This window comes from Leucopleurus acutus, assembly GCF_964270905.1.
Source record: "Leucopleurus acutus genome assembly, chromosome: 10".
NCBI classification, from domain to species: domain Eukaryota; kingdom Metazoa; phylum Chordata; class Mammalia; order Artiodactyla; family Delphinidae; genus Leucopleurus; species Leucopleurus acutus.
The window spans coordinates 70,514,406-70,534,014 of NC_139153.1; the positions used below are offsets into that span (position 1 = coordinate 70,514,406).

General features: G+C 49.1%; 1 protein-coding gene across 5 annotated transcripts in view; it reads left to right on the plus strand.

The window, feature by feature from the left end:
* The window catches only part of DAAM2 (dishevelled associated activator of morphogenesis 2), a 113,499-nt gene that overhangs the window by 59,492 nt on the left and 34,398 nt on the right, over positions 1-19,609 (plus strand). For all 5 annotated transcript variants that reach the window (XR_014326490.1, XM_082847519.1, XM_082847522.1 and 2 more), the window contains exons 2-6: positions 5,806-6,031; positions 12,061-12,150; positions 15,698-15,772; positions 16,210-16,304; positions 18,937-19,270. Coding sequence is in view for 4 of the 5 variants with exons in the window: in XM_082847519.1 (XP_082703645.1) it covers positions 5,864-6,031; positions 12,061-12,150; positions 15,698-15,772; positions 16,210-16,304; positions 18,937-19,270 (762 nt within the window). In the remaining variant the exon portion in view is untranslated. The remainder of the gene's footprint in view (positions 1-5,805; positions 6,032-12,060; positions 12,151-15,697; positions 15,773-16,209; positions 16,305-18,936; positions 19,271-19,609) is intronic.

Here is a 19,609-nt window from a genome sequence, read left to right on the forward strand (position 1 = left end):
CCCAGAGAGGATGACATTGTGGCCCCCGACCCACAGCTGCCTCGTGACTAGCCCTGTCCCCTGAGTTAAGGAGCTATGTTTTCTCCACAGTGTGGAAGGATGAGGCCGTGATGAGGTGAAGTCTGGCCGGACCCAGAGGACTGGAGACCCCGAGAGAGTTACAGGAGGGCTTATTGGTGGTGACCGGATGGTTTGGCGTCATGGGCCACTTGGTCTGGGTTTAGGGACTGATAGTCCTGGGAAGACCTTGTCCCCACGGGGAGAAGGGGAGGGGGCAGGCAGACAGGAAATGGAGGGCTTGGAGCTGTTGGTGTTGGGGAAGTTTCCATGGAGAGAAAGGTGGGTGGTGGTGGTGGGGGCGGGGTGGGATCAATTTCTCAGGCCCAAGTTCAAGTCCACTGGCTTTTGTTTTGTTGTTGCTTCCTGTTTTTCCATGTTGCGTCTCAATTCTCCTTTGATGGGGAGACCCTCCATGGCTCCTCTTTGTAAAAGGATTTTGGAGAAATGAATCGCTCTGGCCACCTCCACAGTTCCACTCCCTGCCCAGGGTCAGGGACAGGAGTTTACTTTTCCAACTAGAGGTAGCTCAGAGCCTGAGGAAAAGCCCTGATCCTCTGGTTCAGACGTCCCAGTTACCAAAGACAAAGACGGGTGGCTTCTTAAATCTGGCTGAGCAAGTTCTTACAGTGCCAGGCCTTGGTGGCCCCGTCTGTGCCCGGAGAAGGGCTCACGGTTCAGGCTCTGGGCAGGGCAAGTCTCACTTTGCCGGTGAGAGTGCTAATGAAGCCACAGCAGCCGTGCTGGCTTTATTTATTGAACGCCTGCGGTGCTCCTGGCATTTTACTTACATTATATCGTTTATTCTTCACCAAAACCCAGTGAGGAAAATGCCATTGTTACCTTGGTGTCACAGATGAGGAACCTGGGGTTCTCAGAGGTTAAGACCTCCTGCTCAGGGTTACCCAGATGGGAAGGCAAAGCCAGGAGTCAGATCCTAGTCCGTCTGATTTCAAAGCCTCTGCTGGAGTGAAGGGGAGTTAGAGCAGGGGTTAGAGCAGGAGAGAAATCGGGGCGGTGGGAGATGGAGATAGCTCCTCCCAGTGGAGGAGAAGCAGGCGGCCTTTGGAATCTCCATAACCCTCTCCTGGTCTACAGGGAACCTTGTTTATTGGAGCTATTTCTTTTTTTTAAAAAAAAAAACATTTCTTTCTTTTTTCTTTTAATACTATTTTGTTTTTTATTTTTTGGCCATACCATGTGGCTTGCGGGATCTTAGTTCCCCAACCAGGGATCGAAACCGGGGCCTGGCAGTGAAAGTGCTGAGTCCTAACCACTGGACCACTGGGGAATTTCCTGGAGCTGTTTCTAAACTGAGCTGTAGAGTCTGGTCTTCTCTGGTGGGGGAAGGCTGCAGGGGGTGCTGGGGCAAGATGGGGACAAGGGGCATTAACATGGAAGGAGGAGCTCTGGTGAGGGTAGTGACCAGACCACAGCCTGAATGCTGGAGTCCTGGGTTTCAACCCCAGCTCTGTCCCCATAGCTGTGTGACCTCAGATAAGACGTTTCCTCCTTGGACCTCAATTTTCAGATCTCTACTGTGAAGCTAGATGCTTTGCAGCTGAGGGCCTGGGGTTTTAGCCTTGGATCTGCAGAAGGGGCCCCAAGAAAGGGAGGAAGGGACAGGCTTAAGAGGGGTTCCTGGGGAGGAGGGCATCCTCAGGAGCATAAACACACTGAGGAGCTGTGAGCAGCCCGCCCTTAAAAGGGAAAGTGTGCGGCGCTCCCGGGGTGGGTGCAGTTAGGGCCCGTCTCTGTGGGGATGGGACTTCCTGTTTGGAGGGTCTGTGTCTACTTCTTCCTTCTTCCCTCCTCCTGAGGCCACTCCACCTCATTTCTTGTACTCAGGGGAGACCTTAAAAATATGGAAAGACAGTTACGGCCTGGCACCCACCAATCAGAGCAGTCAGGGCTGTGAACAGCTAGTGTAAGACTAACGGAGTAGGCCAGCTATATGCCAGCCCCTGGCCCCCGCCCTGACTGCCCTTGGTAAAGCCTGGCTCAGGGGCTGAAGGCAAAGAAGGGCAAGGAGGGAGAGTGAGGGAGCGAGAAGTCGAGGAAGTGAAGGCAGAAGAGGGTTCACAGGTCCTCGCAGACGTCAGCCCATCCCGCCGCAGAGCCCCGTCATGCCGTCCACCCAGCCTCACCACGCCTCAGGACCTGCCCTCCCATGCTTGTGCCCTCAACAAAGCAGTCTTGCCCGCCAGCTGCAGCTGCATTTTGGAGGCTGATGAAACCAAGGGGACCTTGTCTGGACTCTTCATCATCATCCTAAACTGACGATAGGCGGAGGACCCAGGGGAGTCCACCCCTATCTACCTAACAGAATTAGTGCTTTACTGAGCCTGACAGTGAGATGCCAGGGTTTCATCCCACCCACTCTTTTTTTTTTTTTTTCCCATTGGCTATCAATTCCCCTGGAGAGTTTTAACCTCTCCCTTCCTCCCTGATTCCTCAGCCGCCAGCCTATTGCAGGCCTTTGCCAACATAAACCAGGATTCTGCACTTGTCTGCCGGCTGCTTCCTCTACCCGCAGCCTCAAGACTGTCCCCTTGTTCCATTCAAGGGTTCCTGATAGCTTAACTACTAGGAATCAAAGATTTCAATCAATATTTCTGGACTGATTGATAAAGACTCCTCTTCTCCTTTTCCATGAGCACAGGTTGTTTGCCAATTGACCAAAAAATATTTACTGAGCACCCACTAAGCACAAGGCATTTCATTAGCCATAAAGGGGGGAAGATGTCAAAGAAGCAGGAGGCATGGCCCCTGCCCTCAAGGAGCCTTCACTGTAGCTGTGGAGAGGCAATACGTAAACCCAGAAAAGATGACCAGTAATACAGGGCAACCTTGGATAGTGTGTTATGTTAGGTATTCCTGGGTCTATTAAAAAAGTCTTGTTTTTAATTGAAGTACAGTTGATTTACAATGTGCTGTTAGTTTCAGGTGTACAGCAAAGTGATTCAGTTACACATACATAAATAGCTATTTTTTTTCAGATTCTTTTCCCTTATAGGTTATTACAAAATGTTGTGTATAGTTCCCTGTGCTCTACAGTCTGTCCTTGTTGGTTATCTATTTTATATATAGTAGTGTGTATACGTTAATCCCAAGCTCCTAATTTAATAGATAGATAGATAGATAAAGGGAAGGAAGGATCAATCCCTTTGCATGAATAACCTGAGGTTTGTATATATTGTAGAAAAGATGTGTAATTCTTGGATTTTATAGGGCAATATTTCTTAAAATATCTTTGGTGGAAAATAATTCTGTAGAAAATGTTTTGAAAGTTCTGTGTTCAGATACATTTAATAAATGCTAGCAAACATTTTGTAAAAAGTGTCACAAAGTTTATAAAGAAAGAAAAAGTGGAGCCAGTAAAAAAAACTCCTGAGTGATGATTAAAATGCATCATGTCTTATAGGAGAGGCCAGCTCAGATGGCTAATTTATTAGCTAGATTGTTAGGGCTTAGGAAATAAAGCAGTGTTCTCCTTGAGTAACCTTGGGTTCACTAGGAACAAGTTACGCCACATTTATCTTTTTTTTGTTAAGGTTCTAGAACTTGGTTCAAGGGAATGCCTTGGATTTGGCATTTTTGGAGGTGCACAAGGACTTAGGAAACAATCTCCTGGGGTGTCTTTAGGAAATGAGGGCTAGGGCTTCCCTGGTGACGCAGTGGTTGAGAGTCCACCTGCCGATGCAGGGGACACGGGTTTGTGCCCCAGTCTGGGAGGATCCCACGTGCCGCGGAGCGGCTGGGCCCGTGAGCCATGGCCGCTGAGCCTGTGCATCCGGAGCCTGTGCTCCGTAACGGGAGAGGCCACAACAGTGAGAGGCCTGCGTACCGCAAAAAAAAAGAAATGAGGGCTAGATAAGCACATGGGTTCATGGGTTCAGAGCTGGTTGAAGGACTATCCCCTGAGACTGTTAATGACTACTTCTTTGGCATTCCCAGACAAAGTAGCTACGTCATCTGGGCCTGTCGCTCTCCTTGCTGTGGTCAACATTTTTAGCAACGGTGTAAGTACAGACCATGGAGACGTTTTGATCATTCTGTTAATGACCCAGATCTAGGAGAAACAGCTAAGAATCATGACTCAAAAATACCTTGACCCCTTTGGGTGTATTACCCCAAAGCACTGAGAGCAGGGACACAGAAAGATAGCTGTACACGTTCATAGCAGCATCATTCACAATAGCCAAAAGGAGATAGCCACCCAAGTGTCTGTCAAGAGATGAATGGATAAACCGAGTGTGTTATATGCATACAGTGGAATATGAGTCAGCCTTAAAAAGACAGGATATTCTGCTACAACAAGTATGAACCTTGAGGACATGATGCCAAGTGAAATAAGCCAGGATAAGTGCTGTAGGATTCTACTCACAGGAGGTGCTTAGAGTAGACAAATTCACAGGGACGGAAAGTAGAATGGCGGTTGCCAGGGGCTGGGGGGAAGGGAAATGGGAAATGATTGTTTAGTGAGTACAGAGTTTCTGTTTCACAAGATGGAAAACAATTCGGGAAATGGATGGTGGTGGTGGTTGCACAGCAACGTGAATGTGTTTAGTGCCACTGAACTATACACGTACAAATGGTAAAATGGTAAATTTTATGTTCTATGTATTTGGCCACAATTAAAAAAAATCTTGACCCTAAACCTGTGATGTAATATTCAATAAGGGTGAAGGCAGAATCTTATTTATATTCAAAAAATTAGGATATATTAATATGAGGAGAATATGGCTGGGCAGCAGGGTGGTGGATAAGCAATGATCTCTCTAGTGAACCCGCCCAGATCTGAAACCATGTTTAGGAACCATTGGTCAGGGGTCATTTGGCCCTTTCCGGAAGCCCATGTGCAGATAATTGGGCTTAACCTACCTGGTAGCTGTGTGACGTCAATGACTAGGGCCAGCGTTCAGCCTCATGCTGGTCACCATAGAACTAGGCTCTCCCAGTGGCAAAGACTTAACCCTTTCTGTTCCAACAACCACCCAACTGTTGGGTGGCCCTCAGTTCTGATCTCTGGTCGTAGTGGTGTCCTCTGTTCTTGGTCGGTATGGAAAGCAGATTCGACCAGATCCCCTTCACTCTTGGCTGGACACCGTTCCAATGATCAGCCCCATTTCCTTACTGAGGGTTCACTGTAATGGCTCCCCCAGCTCACCCCTCCTTCTGGATGGGTGGGTGAACCCACGCCCTGTTGATATTTCACATCCATCCAAACATGCCTGGCTGCAACAGACTGGGCAGAAAGCTGTGCGAGGCTTCCATCCTCTGCTCCCATGGAGGCCCCCACTCCAGGAGCCACGCCATGTGATTAGCTCGGTGTCCTCCCTGCCAGCCGACGTCAGCCCTTCTCTCCCCATTGGATGACGCCTTTAAAGCGGGTATCCCCAGACCCTGGAGTGAATCGAGTGAGTAAGGGATCCGTGCTGGAAACTGGTCTGCAGGGGACCAGAGGACAGGGAACAGGGTCCCCGTCTGTACAGTCAGAGAGAGAGTAGGCTGAGCGCCAGCTCTGACCTCCTGGAAGTCACGTTCTGGGACGACAGCCCTCCTGTCTTCTCTAGGGGCACAGAGGGAGAATCTGAAAGTGTTCATGGCTGTGGGAGAAGGAGGGGGCTTGGCTGTTGGGTTGAAGGCTCCTGACAGTTGGGCAACGAAGTCATGGTGGCAGAGTGGCCGCATCCCCGTCTACCTGGCCGCCGTGCCTGACCACTCTGTGCTTTCTGTTCTACCCAGATCACCATGAGGACCTAGGGCATCTGCCTGCGGACTGTCCCCCCAGCTGGAAGTGACCATGGCCCCCCGCAAGAGGAGCCGCCATGGCCTGGGCTTCCTGTGCTGCTTTGGAGGCAGCGACCTCCCTGAGATCAACCTCCGGGACAGCCACCCCCTGCAGTACATGGAGTTCTCCAGTCCCATCCCCAACCCAGAGGAGCTGAACGTCCGCTTTGCAGAGCTGGTGGTGAGTGAGGGGGTGGGAAGGGAGGGGGGTTGGCAATGGGGAGGGCCGCGGCTAGAGCAGGCAGAGCCAGACAGAGGGCAAGGGCCCATGTGCCGGCATCTTCACCTCCTGAAACTCTGCTTGGGGCTGAGGTGAGCCCCGAGGACATTTCAGCTATGGGGGAGAAACAGTTACTCGCTGGGGTGGGCACCATGAAAGGTGGACCTCCGTCATATCTCCACTGGATTTTAGACCTCGCGGGGTAGCAGCAGGCTCCCATGAGAGGAGCAGGTCCATGCCTTTGTGAAATCTGGCAGTGAGGGGCCTCAGAGCACATCAGAGCACTTGGCACCTTTTTCTCTTCTGCTCGCTGGAATTTCCCTGGGATCCTTTTATCTCGAGCACAGAAAGAAGAGACAGGGTGGAATTCTGTAGGCGGACACTGGGTACCTCAGAACAGGGGATGATTTTCTTCTTTTCATTGAAGTATAGTTGATTTACAATGTTGTGTTAATTTCTGCTATACAGCTAAGTGATTCAGTCATACATATGTGTACATTTTTTATATTCTTTTCCATCATGGTTTGTCATAGGATATTGAATATGGTTCTCTGTGCTATACAGTAAGACCTTGTTGTTTATCCGTTCTATACATAATAGCTTACATCTGCTCATCCCAACCTCCCACTCCATCCCTCCCCCAGCCCCCTCCCCCTTGGCAACCACAAGTCTCAGAACAGGGGATGATTAACCAGAAACAGGAAGGTAGAGATGCCTGTATCACACCTGGAACGTGGGTAGGTTCTGGGATGATGACATCCCACGTCTAGCCTGGGGAAGACAGAAGCTCTATCGTTTATACTGGTAGCAGCTCTTCCTGACCCTTTGTGATACCCATTCAGACCACAGCAGCACCCTGTGTGTGACATGTCATACTCTGACCGCAAGGAGACAGAACAGGAAAGAAGCATGATTCCTCCCTTGGGAGGTCTGATGGTGAGACAAAGCCTGCACACCAAAGAAAGTCCCGGATTGGGGAGCAGGACCCCTGCCCGGGACTCGGGCCTGAACCCTGGCAGAGAGAGTAAGCACAGGGTCATCTACCATTAATTCCTGGTCACTCATTCTCATGGCTGACCTGTAGAGAAACAAGGCAGTGTGATTGGGAACGGGGTTTCACACTTGGATTCGGTCACGGATGTATCTGATTAAGGCGATTCAGCTCTTCAAATCACAGGACCACTATAAGATGGGACCCTGCACGTGATGAGAAACAGTGACCCGCCTTCCTCATCATATCAGCTTCAGGAAAACTCATGGTCCTGATTCATGCGTTTCCTCAGGGTGGGGCCGGAGGTGGGAGAGAACAAAGCCTTTACTAGCGTAGAATAACGTTCAGAGCCTGATCCGTGTTAGTCCTGCAAGATCCGTTTTTTATGCAGAATACTGCTGACGCCAAATATGTGGGTTTTCCCACACCAAGCAGTTCTCCAATTTTATACAGACATCAACTGGGCGTCCTACGATTTAACTCAATTCTGACATTTACTGCCCAGAGTTAGCGCAGACCCCTCAGGTTAAGGGCTCAGATCCACGAGACAGCCCCCAACTCCAGACGCCCACCACAGGTGGTGGGTCCCAGCTTCCCGACACTTCTGTCCAAGGTGGCTGCAAATCGGGGGTTCCCACCATCCCCTCCTCAGGTTTGATAATATGCTGGAACCGCTCGCTCACAGAAGTCAGGGAAACACTTTGTTTACTATTACCAGTTTATTATAAAGGATATTCTAAAGAATACATGTGAACAGCCAGATGAAGGTGTACGTAGGGTTAGACCCAGAAGGGTAAGGCTTCTGTCCTGAGCACAGGAGTCTGTCCGTGTGGAGTTTGGGCTTCCCCACCCTCGCAACCCGTGGATGCATCCACCCAGCCGGAAGCTCTCTGAGCCTCGCCATTTAGGGCCATTTATGGCAGTTTCGACATCATAGATTTTTTTTAACTTGATCTGTAGCCCTTCTCTCCCCAGAGTTTGGGAAGTGAGGGTGAATGTTCTAGGCTTCTAATCAAGGCCTGATCCTTCTGGCGACCAACCTCCACCTCGAAGCTATCTAGGGTCCACCAAGAGTCACTTCCCTAGGAGAAAAGAGGCTCCTATCACCCAGGAAATTCCAAGGGATTTAGGAGCTCTGTGTCAGGAACAAAAGATATTCCTATCACTTCTATCATTCATGAAATTCCAAGGGATTTAAGAGCTCTAGGATAGGAGCTGGGAATGAAGATGAAAAATATATTTCTTGCATTAATCCCGGGCAGGGACATCTTGAGCAGAGCACGTGAGTTTTGAAAGAAGGACATGTCAAGGGGTGTTCCTTCCTTTGGCCCTTTTAGTCACCAAGTATTTATTGAGCATTTTAAGTGGCAGGGTTTTTTGTTTTTTTTTTACAAGTTACTTTGGCAAAAAAGGATGAGTCAGACCCATCTTGTCTGCAGGAAGACTAGTGTGAGGTATTGATCAAACAAATGAAAAATAGTTCTTGAGAGACTGCTGTGTGCTGGGCCCCGTGGGGCTGCCAGGGATTTAGTGATGAACCAACAGGAGCAGTTCCTGCCCCCAAGAACGTGAAGCCGAACGGGAAGGCCGATCTTGAACAGTAGTGATAATGCGGTGGGTGTTTTGAAAGGAAATGTTTGGGGAGCTGTGGGAGTGTCTAGCAGGGAGCCTTCTTCTAGACTGGCGGTCATGGTGGCTCCTCTGAAGCAGTGACACTTCCATGGAGATCTGAAAGCACAGCGATGGTTAGATAAGTGAATGGAGGTGCAGAAGAGGGCCACGGAGTCCCCCGCAGAAGCAGCAGCAGATGTGAGAGTCTCAAGTCAGGAAAGAGCTGGGTCCTTTTGGGGGGAGCACCATCACGATGAGAATAACCAAGGATTTTGGATTCGATCCGAAGGGTGCTAGAAAGCCACCGAAGAGGTTAAGCAGGGTTTTGAGGTGATCCAATCTACTTTCCTAAAAAAAAGTAGGATCCCTCCATCCAGGGTGGGGGAAGGGACACATCCACTCACAGGAGAATCTCTTTACTCAGTAAGGGCACCTTACCTTTATAAGTTGTAACGGTTGTCTAATAATGTTTAATTTAAATATGTATGTCACAGAGCTAATAAATGAGATGACCAAGACTTTATAATTAAAACAAAACACTTGAGTATTCTAGAAGTTACTGTTTTTTCCCCGGGAAAATGGAGAACTACTTTTTCTATGTGTATATTTTTATGTAATTAGCACTCTGTTCCTGGTTCAGGGAAAACATGCCCTAAAGCAATAATGTTAGATATTAAAGATTAAAATCCAGTGCAAAAGAAAAAGGTCTGTGTAGACCATTGGGAAGCTCTTGGTGCACTCCGAGCTGGGGAGGATGGTGGCTTGGACTAAAGTGTTAGCAGTGAGGATGGGGAGAAGGGGACAGATTCAAGAGCTACTGAGAAGGAAGTATAATAGGATTTGTTGGGATTGGTGAGTGAGCAGGAACTGGGGAACACCAGGTTTCTTACGTGAGGTTGTGGGTGGATGGTGGGACCCTGTACAGGACAGGATGTGCCAGTGGAGACCCAGACTTAGGGTCTGGGTCTGATGAACAAAGTTTGCATATGTTCTCTGTGTCTCAGTTTACTCACCTGTAAATGGGTTGTTGCGAGTTTAATGAGTAAACCTTAAGCACTGAGAACAGTGCCTGGCACATCCTGGCACTACATGAGTGTGAGAGGTACCTGAGGGTCACCAAAGTTGATCAGTATAGGAGGCACCTGGGTGCCAGGATCGGGAGCTCAGGACACTGGTGAGCTGGAGGTACAGGTTTGAGAGAGTTTAGGATCATCACTGAGTCCTTGGGAATGGCTGCGAAGGCTTCACCCCGGGGAAGCATAGAGGGGGGGGGAGGAGAGGACCCAGGATGGTGCCCTTTGGGACTTCAACGTTGGATGGTAGGAGAGAGGAGGAGAAGTCGGGGGTCCCAAGAGGAACATACAGTGAAGCAGGAGGGACTGCCCAAGAGTGTGGTTGTCCAGGAAACCAGGGAAGAGAGACTCAGTAAGGAGTGGACGGTCCGCAGAGTCATGGGCTACCTGGGCTGAACCAAATCGCCAAGAAAGGTCCTTCGATTTAGTGACAGAGACCACTGGTGAGAAAAGACCAGTGTGTACACAGCCAGGATACAAGGTTGAACATAACTGCTCTGGAGTTCAGGAAGGGAGAGGTGTTCTTACCTGGGAGGGGCTGTGGAAGGCTTGTGGGAGGATGCTAACTTTGAGCTCGGGAATTAGACCAGGGTCCACAGGATGGGTGGGCCAGGAGGGCAGGCCGGGTGGAACTAACTGCATAAGCAAAAGTAGAAGAGATGGAGAAGAGATGTGCTGGGCAGTGTCAGGTGCACAGAACTCTATCTTTTTCTTTTATTTCTGATTCTGACCATGGAAAGGAAATGCTTCAGAAACCTTGAGCAGGGTCTGGGGACATTCCTGGGATATGAAGAGAGTGGTTCTAGGGAAGAACCTTCCTTTAGCATTAGATCTGCTGGAGTCTTTAGTTCGAAAGGCAGGTGACCCGATGGGCATAGTTTCAAGTTCTCTTTGAATGTGCCGTGGAGGATGGCAGCCACTGGTCACGTGGGGCTGCTGACACTTGAAACGTGGCTGGTCTGAACCAGCATGAGCTGTAATGGGAAATCCACACCAGATTTTGATGACTTAGTTTGAAAAAAAGAATGTAAAATACCTCATTGATCTTTTTTTTTTTTACATTGACTATATTTTGAAATGACCATATTTTAGATATTTTGGGTTAAATACAGTGTATTATTAAAATTAAGTTCAACTATTCCTTCTTAATTTTTTAAAGTGACCACAACAATTTTTTAAATACATGTGTCTCACATTATATTCCTATTGGACTGTTCTGATCTATGTGAAGGAAAGACTAAAATGTTCTCGTTGAATAAAAGTAAAGGACAAAGAGTGTAGATATTTAAGACCCTTGTACCTTCTTAGATATTACTTTCACTATCACTTTAGAAAATGTAAAGATTAGTAATACTATGCTTTTTTTTGTCTTAATGTAAGTTTTGCTTTTATTTTTTTTTTAAAAAAACTTACAAGAATTGAGCTGAAAAGCACATTATGTTCCCATGGCCCGTTGACTATTTTTTTTGATGAGCGCCTGCATAACTCATGAATCACAGGAGAAGAATTTTCAATAAGAGAACTTTTTTAGGGGCCATTCAGCACAGCCAAACCTATAAAATCATCCCAAACTACCGAAAGAGTTACCCTAAATTTCATGACGTCAGAAACTACCCAGTCCTGCTCCCGGGGAGGCGTGGGCCAGCTGCTGGAGCCCAGCCTGCGTGTGCACAGCCTTGTCTTGGTGGTGGTGCAGCCGGAGGGCTATCCCTGGCAGGCACACCTCCATGGGAAGCAGACCTCCTGCGGCATGGCGTGCCCTCGTTGCCAGGAGAGATGCTCAGCTCATCATCTTTACCAGGTCTCTTCAGTAGTGCTGGGACCCATGCTGAGGTTGGGGGAACCAGAGAATTTCTGGGGGAGACACTCAAAGGGCACAGAGACTTGAAGGGTGAGGGCAAAAACTGGATCAGTAGACTGATTTCTTTCTTTGTCAAGCCTTGATTTATGGTGTTGACAAGCTTAAGAAGGACAAGGAAGGAAGACAGGAAACTCCAGGCTAGAGGACTAGAGGCTAGCAAAGCAATACGGGAGATGGGCAGGGAACAGGCGACCTGGATAGGAGGAGCCAGGGACGGGGACAGGAAGTGAAAGATGCTTGGATAGAAGCTCAAGGGCTTGCTGCAAGGAGATGGGAGGATGGGGCTGAACTTCTAGAAAAAGAATTGCCCTATCATATCTTTGATGCTCTTTGGAGGAGGACAGCAGGCTGAGGGCTTTGAGGGAATTCGAGGGAACTGTAATTTCCTGTAGGACCGAATATTCGGAGGTCAACCATGTCTGGGTTTCAGATGTATTTCTTGTTGTCTTTGCAGGATGAATTGGATCTCACCGACAAAAACCGGGAGGCTGTGTTTGCACTGCCACCTGAGAAGAAATGGCAGATCTACTGCAGCAAGAAGAAGGTGCCCTCTCTGATTCCCTTCTGCTGTCCCTCAGGGTCCACAGCACGGCAGCCCTTGCCTCCATGCTTTGCTCATTCATTTAACCAGTATTTATTGTACACCTGTCCTGTTCTAGGTGTTGGAGGAGTGACAGTGAATAAATCAGGACAAAAATAATCCCTGCTGTCATGGAGCTTACACTCAGGGACATAGGATTCTGGTTTTCAAAAATCCTGGAAGCAGGTGCCCACTGGGTTCCAGGAGTTGGTGCTGGGTAAGGGAGCTATACGATAACAGGTCTAGGGAATTCCCTGGTGGTCCAGTGGTTAGGACTCTGTGCTTTCACTGCCAAGGGCCCGGGTTCGACCCCTGGTCAGGGAACTAAGATCCCACAAGCTGCGCGGCCAAAAAAAAAGGTCTAGATTCCTTTCTTGTGCCTGTGCGTATGCAGAGAGGGTGTGCGCCCTGGGCCATACCTGGGGGCAGCTCTGTTGGAAGAACTCCATTTGGGGGGAAGTGAGTGGTCTCTTCTGGATCTTGAGCCCCCCCCGCCCCGTCCCAGGCTGTGTCCCTGTCCCAGGGCAGCATGCACATCAGGGACACACACTGGTCTCCACTCTCCCCACCCTTTCCTCCCTTTCCTCCTCTCCTTCATTAAAAGATGTCAGTCCCCTGGGCTTCCCTGGTGGCGCAGTGGTTGAGAGTCCGCCTGCCGATGCAGGGGACGCGGGTTCGTGCCCCGGTCTGGGAAGATCCCACACGCCGCGGAGCGGCTGGGCCCGTGAGCCACGGCCGCTGAGCCTGCGCGTCCGGAGCCTGTGCTCCGCAACGGGAGAGGCCGCAGCAGTGAGAGGCCCGCGTACCGCAAAAAAAAAAAAAAAAAAAAAAAAGATGTCAGTCCCCTGAATACGGTCCTCCCTAGAAAGATGAGCCGGGCCGCAGTCAGATCTTAATTGGGTTTTGTCTCCGCCCCTCTGCTTTCCCAGTGGCTGTGCTTTCTACTCTCTTCCTCCATCTCTATGTCTCTTTCCTTCGTCTCTTTCTCTCTACGTCTCTCTTGCCTCCTTTCTGTTTGAGCCTGTTTCTTTCACTCTATTTTTCTTTTCTTGGCCCACTCTCCTCCCCACCCCTCCACCCTCTCGTTTCTCAGGCTTGCAGCTCAAGAGTGTATAGGTGTTTGGGAGCTAGGACCTGGTTCTTCCCACACCTGAGGCTTAGAAGTCTCCCTTCTGGGAGAAGACGGGCAGGTCTGGGATGGTTTGGGGCTGTTTCTCCTTCGTGCTCCTTAGAGCCCATTCCTGGCTCTTTTATAACTCTTCTCGCTCAAGATATTTGTTCCGGGCTCCGTACTGGGCCAGACCGAGCTCATAAAATTGGTCACTATTCTGGAGTTGGAAGGAACCGAGGAGCAGCCCAATCTAGTCTTTCATTCTACACAGGAGGCCAGGAAGGCCTAGAGAGGCCTTCACACAAAGTCACCAGCCAGTCGTGGCAAGTGCTGCAATGATGCTGGAATGCAGGCCTGCCAGAGCCTTGAGAACCTGCATGCACTGCAAGCCACTGTCTAGTAAACTCAGTGTGCATGTATTAAGCACCTGCAGAATACTGTGCTCTGTGTTTAGGAATCTCATTGTGAGGAAAGCAGGTCTTTCAAAAGCTCAAGTCGTGGAAGGGAGGGAGGGAGGAAGGAGAAAATTAATTTCAAGAGTAGCTCATCCTATCTCGTGCTTCTCCACTTTCCAAACTGATTTACTCTGGAGGTCCCTGACGTTGATCCCTTATGCAGCTAAAATAAAAAACGCACTAAAATGTAAGGACATCTCTTGCCACCTTCCAAACCAAGTTGTGTGTCATCTCCCCACACACTTTCACACCCCCCTCTCTTTCCACATGGTACTTCCTCTTGTCTCTAACCCTCTCTCCCTTTCTTAGCTTCAGTAATCTTGAGTAACTCAGCCCAGTCCTCTCAGACCCCCTACCCCAGCCCCCGCATGAGCCTTGTGTGTTAGATGCCCCCCACCCTGGGTTTCCATGGCCCACAAATTGGCATAGAGCACCGGTCACCCTGCCTCTGGCACAAGACAGACTACTACGTGGATGACTTTTTGTTCAGTACTTTCAGGGTTCAGTGCAGTGATTGGCATGTAGTAGGTGCTCATTAAAGGCATGTGAAATGGCTAAATGGGGAGCCAGTAAAGGCAGGAAAGTATGTGTTTCATGATACGTTCGTTTATGTTCTGTGGTCTCCTCTCTAAGGCGGAAGCTAGAATTTGGGGACTTTGGTCATATATATCCACGTGAAGTCACAAAGACCCGATCAAGCCAGGTTTCTCACTGATCCAAACTTTGGATTTTTTTTTTTTTTTTTTTGCGGCATGTGGGCCTCTCACTGTTGTGGCCTCTCCCGTTGCGGAGCACAGGCTCTGGACGCACAGGCTCAGCGGCCATGGCTCACGAGCCCAGCCGCTCCGCGGCATGTGGGATCTTCCCGGACCGGGGCACGAACCCGTGTCACCTGCATCGGCAGGCGGACTCTCAACCACTGCGCCACCAGGGAAGCCCTAAAATTTGGATTTTAAGAAACAAAATCATGAAGCCAGAGTGGATGAGGCTGAGGGATGCAGGGCAAAGTCCAGGCCGGCTGGCAGGCAGGTGGTTTAACAGGAAGGTTCTGGAGGAGGTAAATGTTCATGCTAATTTGAAAGCAGGAAATTGGCAGAAAGCAGATGAGGGGGAACCTCCAGATGAAACAGGGACAGGGACAGGAAGGAGGAGGGTGTGTGTAATGCCCAGAAGCAGACCCACTGGCCGAAGGAGGAGAGGACTGGATTTTCAGTCAGCATCAGTTCTTGTCCAGCTCCCCTCATTCCTGCCCACACTTGGGGAGGACTTGAGGCTTTCTCTTGGGGCCCGAGGGCCATGTCTCATCTGGGCTCTACCTCCTAGCTGCACAGACCCTTCCTCCTTCCAAACCCAGGGCCTTGGGGGAGTGTCTTTTTCCCTCCTTTTTTAAAGTTACAGTTTACTGAGTACCTACTATGTGCTAGGCGCTGCACCAAATGCTCTATGTCAATCAGTGCTTCCCAAACTGTCTGAAAGACCAAGTTTTTAAATATCCAAACTGTCACCGACAAATACTTTTGTAAAATACAATGAGAATGATATTATCAGAAAACAATAAAATTTGAAAAAGGAGATGTACAAAATATAAGCACACATTTTCATTAGATTCAACAGACTTAAAATTGTATTTTATTAAGTAGAGTCAGAACAGATATAACAGGGGGAAAAAAAGAATTTATTTTTAACTGTGTATATTGTTTGAAAGTGTATACACCTGTGTGGTTTCTGCCTCTGTCACTGGCTGGTCCTGAGATTCGATGTCCACGATCTGCCTTTTGCCAAGGAGGAAATGGAAGCCTGGGGAGATTTTATAACTTCCTCGAAGTCACCTTGTCTAGGCTGGGCTAGGAGATGAATCTGAATGCTGACCTGGGACGAAGCTCAGGGTCTCAGACTGTGGGCCTGTCTTGCCGGGGGGTCCATCCAGTCCTTCATCTTGTTCCAGGAACAGGAGGATCCCAACAAGCTGGCGACCAGCTGGCCTGACTATTACATCGACCGCATCAACTCCATGGCCGCGGTGAGCCTCGCCCCTGTCCTGCCCCGACCCTGCCTGGAAAGGCTCTGGGGAGAGTGGTCCTCATCTTCCCCTGCACCCCACAGCCCACCCTCTCTGGGGATCAGCAGCTTTTCAGTTATTCTCAAGATTTTATCCTGATCCCTCCCTCCCCTGTGTGACTTTAGATCCCCCCAAACCATTGAAACATTTATTATGTATGTGTCACACAGCCTTGGGAAATAGTCTGGGCTGATCATTCTCCCCATTTTACAGATGAGGAAAGTGAAGCCTGGGAATGGCTATTCTCAGAGTCTGTCACTCTGTCTTAGTAAACCGTTCCCTGAGGCCTCACCATTCCTGAGGCGAGGGCGGCCCCCGGGTCACACTCGGGCTGGGAGTGGCAGGAAGCTGGGAGACAGGCAGCCCAGCGTGACCTCTGCCCCCTTCTCCGACCTCAGATGCAGAGTCTGTACGCGTTTGATGAGGAGGAGACGGAGATGAGGAACCAAGTCGTGGAAGACCTGAAGACAGCCCTCCGGACACAGCCCATGAGGTGATGTCCCCTTCCCTCACTTCCTTCCACGTCCCCTCACCCAGCGGTCCCCTCAGCTTCCCGAAGCTTCACGCAGAGCTCTGCTCCCATCCCAGTACCCTTGGTCAACTCCACTCTCCAGCATCCCCTAGAGCTCACTTTACCTCCTTTCACATCCTGGCTCCTACACCCTCTCTGTGAGGAGCTGGGATGCTGCCAGAGGATGGGCATGTTGGGGAGGGGAGATGAACATGGGGAGATGAGATCAACCTCAGATCCTGAAGAGAAACTGAAGGCAGGTGCTTGTTTTATTGGGAAAACAGAACAGGATGGGGGGGGTGGGGGTTGGGCATACGGACAGGTACGCAAGAAAGAGCTGTGCACATGAGGGGCCCCCGCGCCAGAGGGGTGAGTGTGGGTGAGAAGTACTCCAGCCACTAGGGGGCGATGTGGTGTCTCTGGATGAGATTTCTCCATCTAGAGTGGGAGCAGGCAAGGAAGGGGGGGATGGGTGTCTCAAGGGCTGAAAAGAGCCTCTCCCCACGTCCCAGGCCACATTGTGAAAGGGCCCAAGAGAGCCACAGGCTCCTCTTGTGTCTGGCAACTCATTCTGGCTTGTGGGAACCAACTCTCAAAATGTTCAGCAGTTTTGCAAGCTGGTTGTTAAACATAGCTATGATGAAAATGTAAATTACATCAACTCATGATTAAATAAATGCTATCAAAAACAAAGGTAATTAAGTGCTTGAAACTTATCACTCCTTAATTACCTGATGATTTGACTCCATTTTACTGTTATGCATGCTCTTTACTGTTACCTGTGCTCAGGGAGTTTGCACCCACTGTGTGTGCCTGGTGGGAATATGTAAACGGTGCATCTCTTCCCAGCTCCACGTTCAATGACACACATTGATACTTTGAAATCAGCTATGCTGGCGGTATTTATACCATGGAAACTGGCAAACACCACAATCAGGCCTTTTCTTTCTCTAGAGCTCCAGTTGTTACCAGCACAATGATCTTCGTGTGTGTGTGTGTGTGTGTGTGTGTGCGCGCGCGTGCACGCATGCGTGCACATACGCACGCGTGCACATGTGTGGTCTAGGTTGACCCAGGAGCCTGGAAATAGCCTCAAGGAGAACGGGAGCCCCCTAATCCCTGCTTGTTGCTCAGGCGGGGTGGGGTGGGGGCCTGGTATGGGCAGGGGATGCAGGAAGGATGAGGACGTCAGGAAGTAGAAGGGCTGAGGGGAGGTTGCCGGGTTCATCTCCCACTTCCATTTATTTTTTTTTCCCCATAATAAAATTCTGATTACAAAAGTCACACACAGTCATGGTGGAAATTTTGTGGAATACATAAAAGTATAAAATAGAAAATAAATAATACCTATTTTTAACAATTTAAGAGTACATTCTATTTTTCTAGGTGTATTTCTTTAATCATGTAGAAATACAAATGCTCTGGGGATCAAATGTACTAATTATATGTAGTGCTTTCCTCACCTTCATTTATGACATTTCCTCAGATCATTAATTATTCTACTGAATCAAGGGTTTTAAGCCTCTGTGTGTGTGTATGTGTGTGTGTGTGTATGTGTATGTGTGTGTATGTATGTGTGTGTATGTGTGTGTGTATGTGTGTGTATGTGTGTGTGTGTGTGCGTGTGCCATGGATGACTTTGCCACCCACATGAAACCTTTTGAGTGCTTATCAGAGTGATGTTGTTAAATAGTAAAATAGATAGAAATAGATAAAGTTAAAAATGAACCAATTAAATTGAAATACAGTTACCAACTTTTAAACATTTGTGAGATAGCAATAAATGTACTTCTTTATGCCTTAAATAATAAGAACTAGCAACCACCATAAGTTTGAAGCCCTGATGAGTGGAAATGATATTTTGAGATACCTGTAACAACTGTAATTAGAGATGAAAATAGCTGTGATTTCTTTGTGTGACAAAGTCACAGATTCTGCTAATGCCACTGTAGTTTATTGCCTACATTCATCACTGAAGGAAATGCTAAATTTCAGGTAGAGGTTTTACCAAAAATAAAAGTGTAATTTTCTTTTCCCATCCAAGTTCATGGACCCCTGAATGTTAGCCATAGACCCCTTAGGGGAACACAGATTCCAGGTTAAGAACCACTGAACTAAAGGGTTTTTAATGTTTTTTTGGCTAACCTTCAAGATAACTCAGATGTTTTCTTGGGGATCCCTTGAAGAGTGCCTTCCCCAGCCTCGATCCCTTGTTGCAGTGACTCTGATGGCTCCCATGTCTGCAAGTCCTCCTTGTTTTCTGACTGTAATTCTCTTAATTCCCATCGTCGTTGGTGATGAGTCTTCAGGTTTAACAGCCATGATAATTATCCTAATAATTATCATGATCATCTCTTTCACATATACACCTTCATAGCTGTGTAACCCACAGTCAACGACGTGCAAATGCATGGTATTTAAAATGCAAATAAGATCTGAGTCTTGTGAGGTGATAGGATTTTAGTGCTTTAGATAAACTTTACAAGTGAACCAAGTGGCTACCGTCGGTGGGACACAGCGGTACCCAGGTAAGGGGGTAGCTGTTTGCAAAATGCATACAGAATAATAGGCAACTGCAGGATACCTGTTTTGCTGATGGCTCTGGTCTGGGCAGGTTTGTGACCCGTTTCATCGAGCTGGAGGGCTTGACCTGTCTGCTGAACTTCCTCCGGAGCATGGACCACGCCACCTGTGAAAGCCGCATCCACACCTCCCTCATCGGCTGCATCAAAGCTCTGATGAACAACTCCCAGGGGCGGGCACACGTGCTGGCACAGCCCGAGGCCATCAGCACCATCGCACAGAGCCTGCGCACGGAGAACAGCAAGACCAAGGTGGCCGTGCTGGAGATCCTGGGCGCCGTGTGCCTGGTGCCCGGCGGCCACAAGAAGGTGCTGCAGGCCATGCTACACTACCAGGTGTACGCAGCCGAGCGGACGCGCTTCCAGGTGCGGGGCTGGTGGGGGGCTTATATCAAAAGAGCCGAGGAGCCTTAAGAGAGGGGCGGGTTGGCTGGGAAAGTGGACTCCTCGCTAGACCGTGGGTTCCTTGAGACTGGAATATGGGTCTGCTTCATTTTTGTGGCTCCGTGTCTCTGAACCCAGCACCTGGCTCATAAAGGGGCTCAGTCAAGAAATACTGAATCGAATGCCGTTGCTGGAATGGAGATTTTAGGCCCGATGCCTGGGCCGGTGCCTACTGTAGGGACACTGGGACACGTCCTGGGAACTCAGGCCATGCTATGCTCTTTTCTTCTCCCTGACCTGCTCCAGGTAAAGAGATAGACA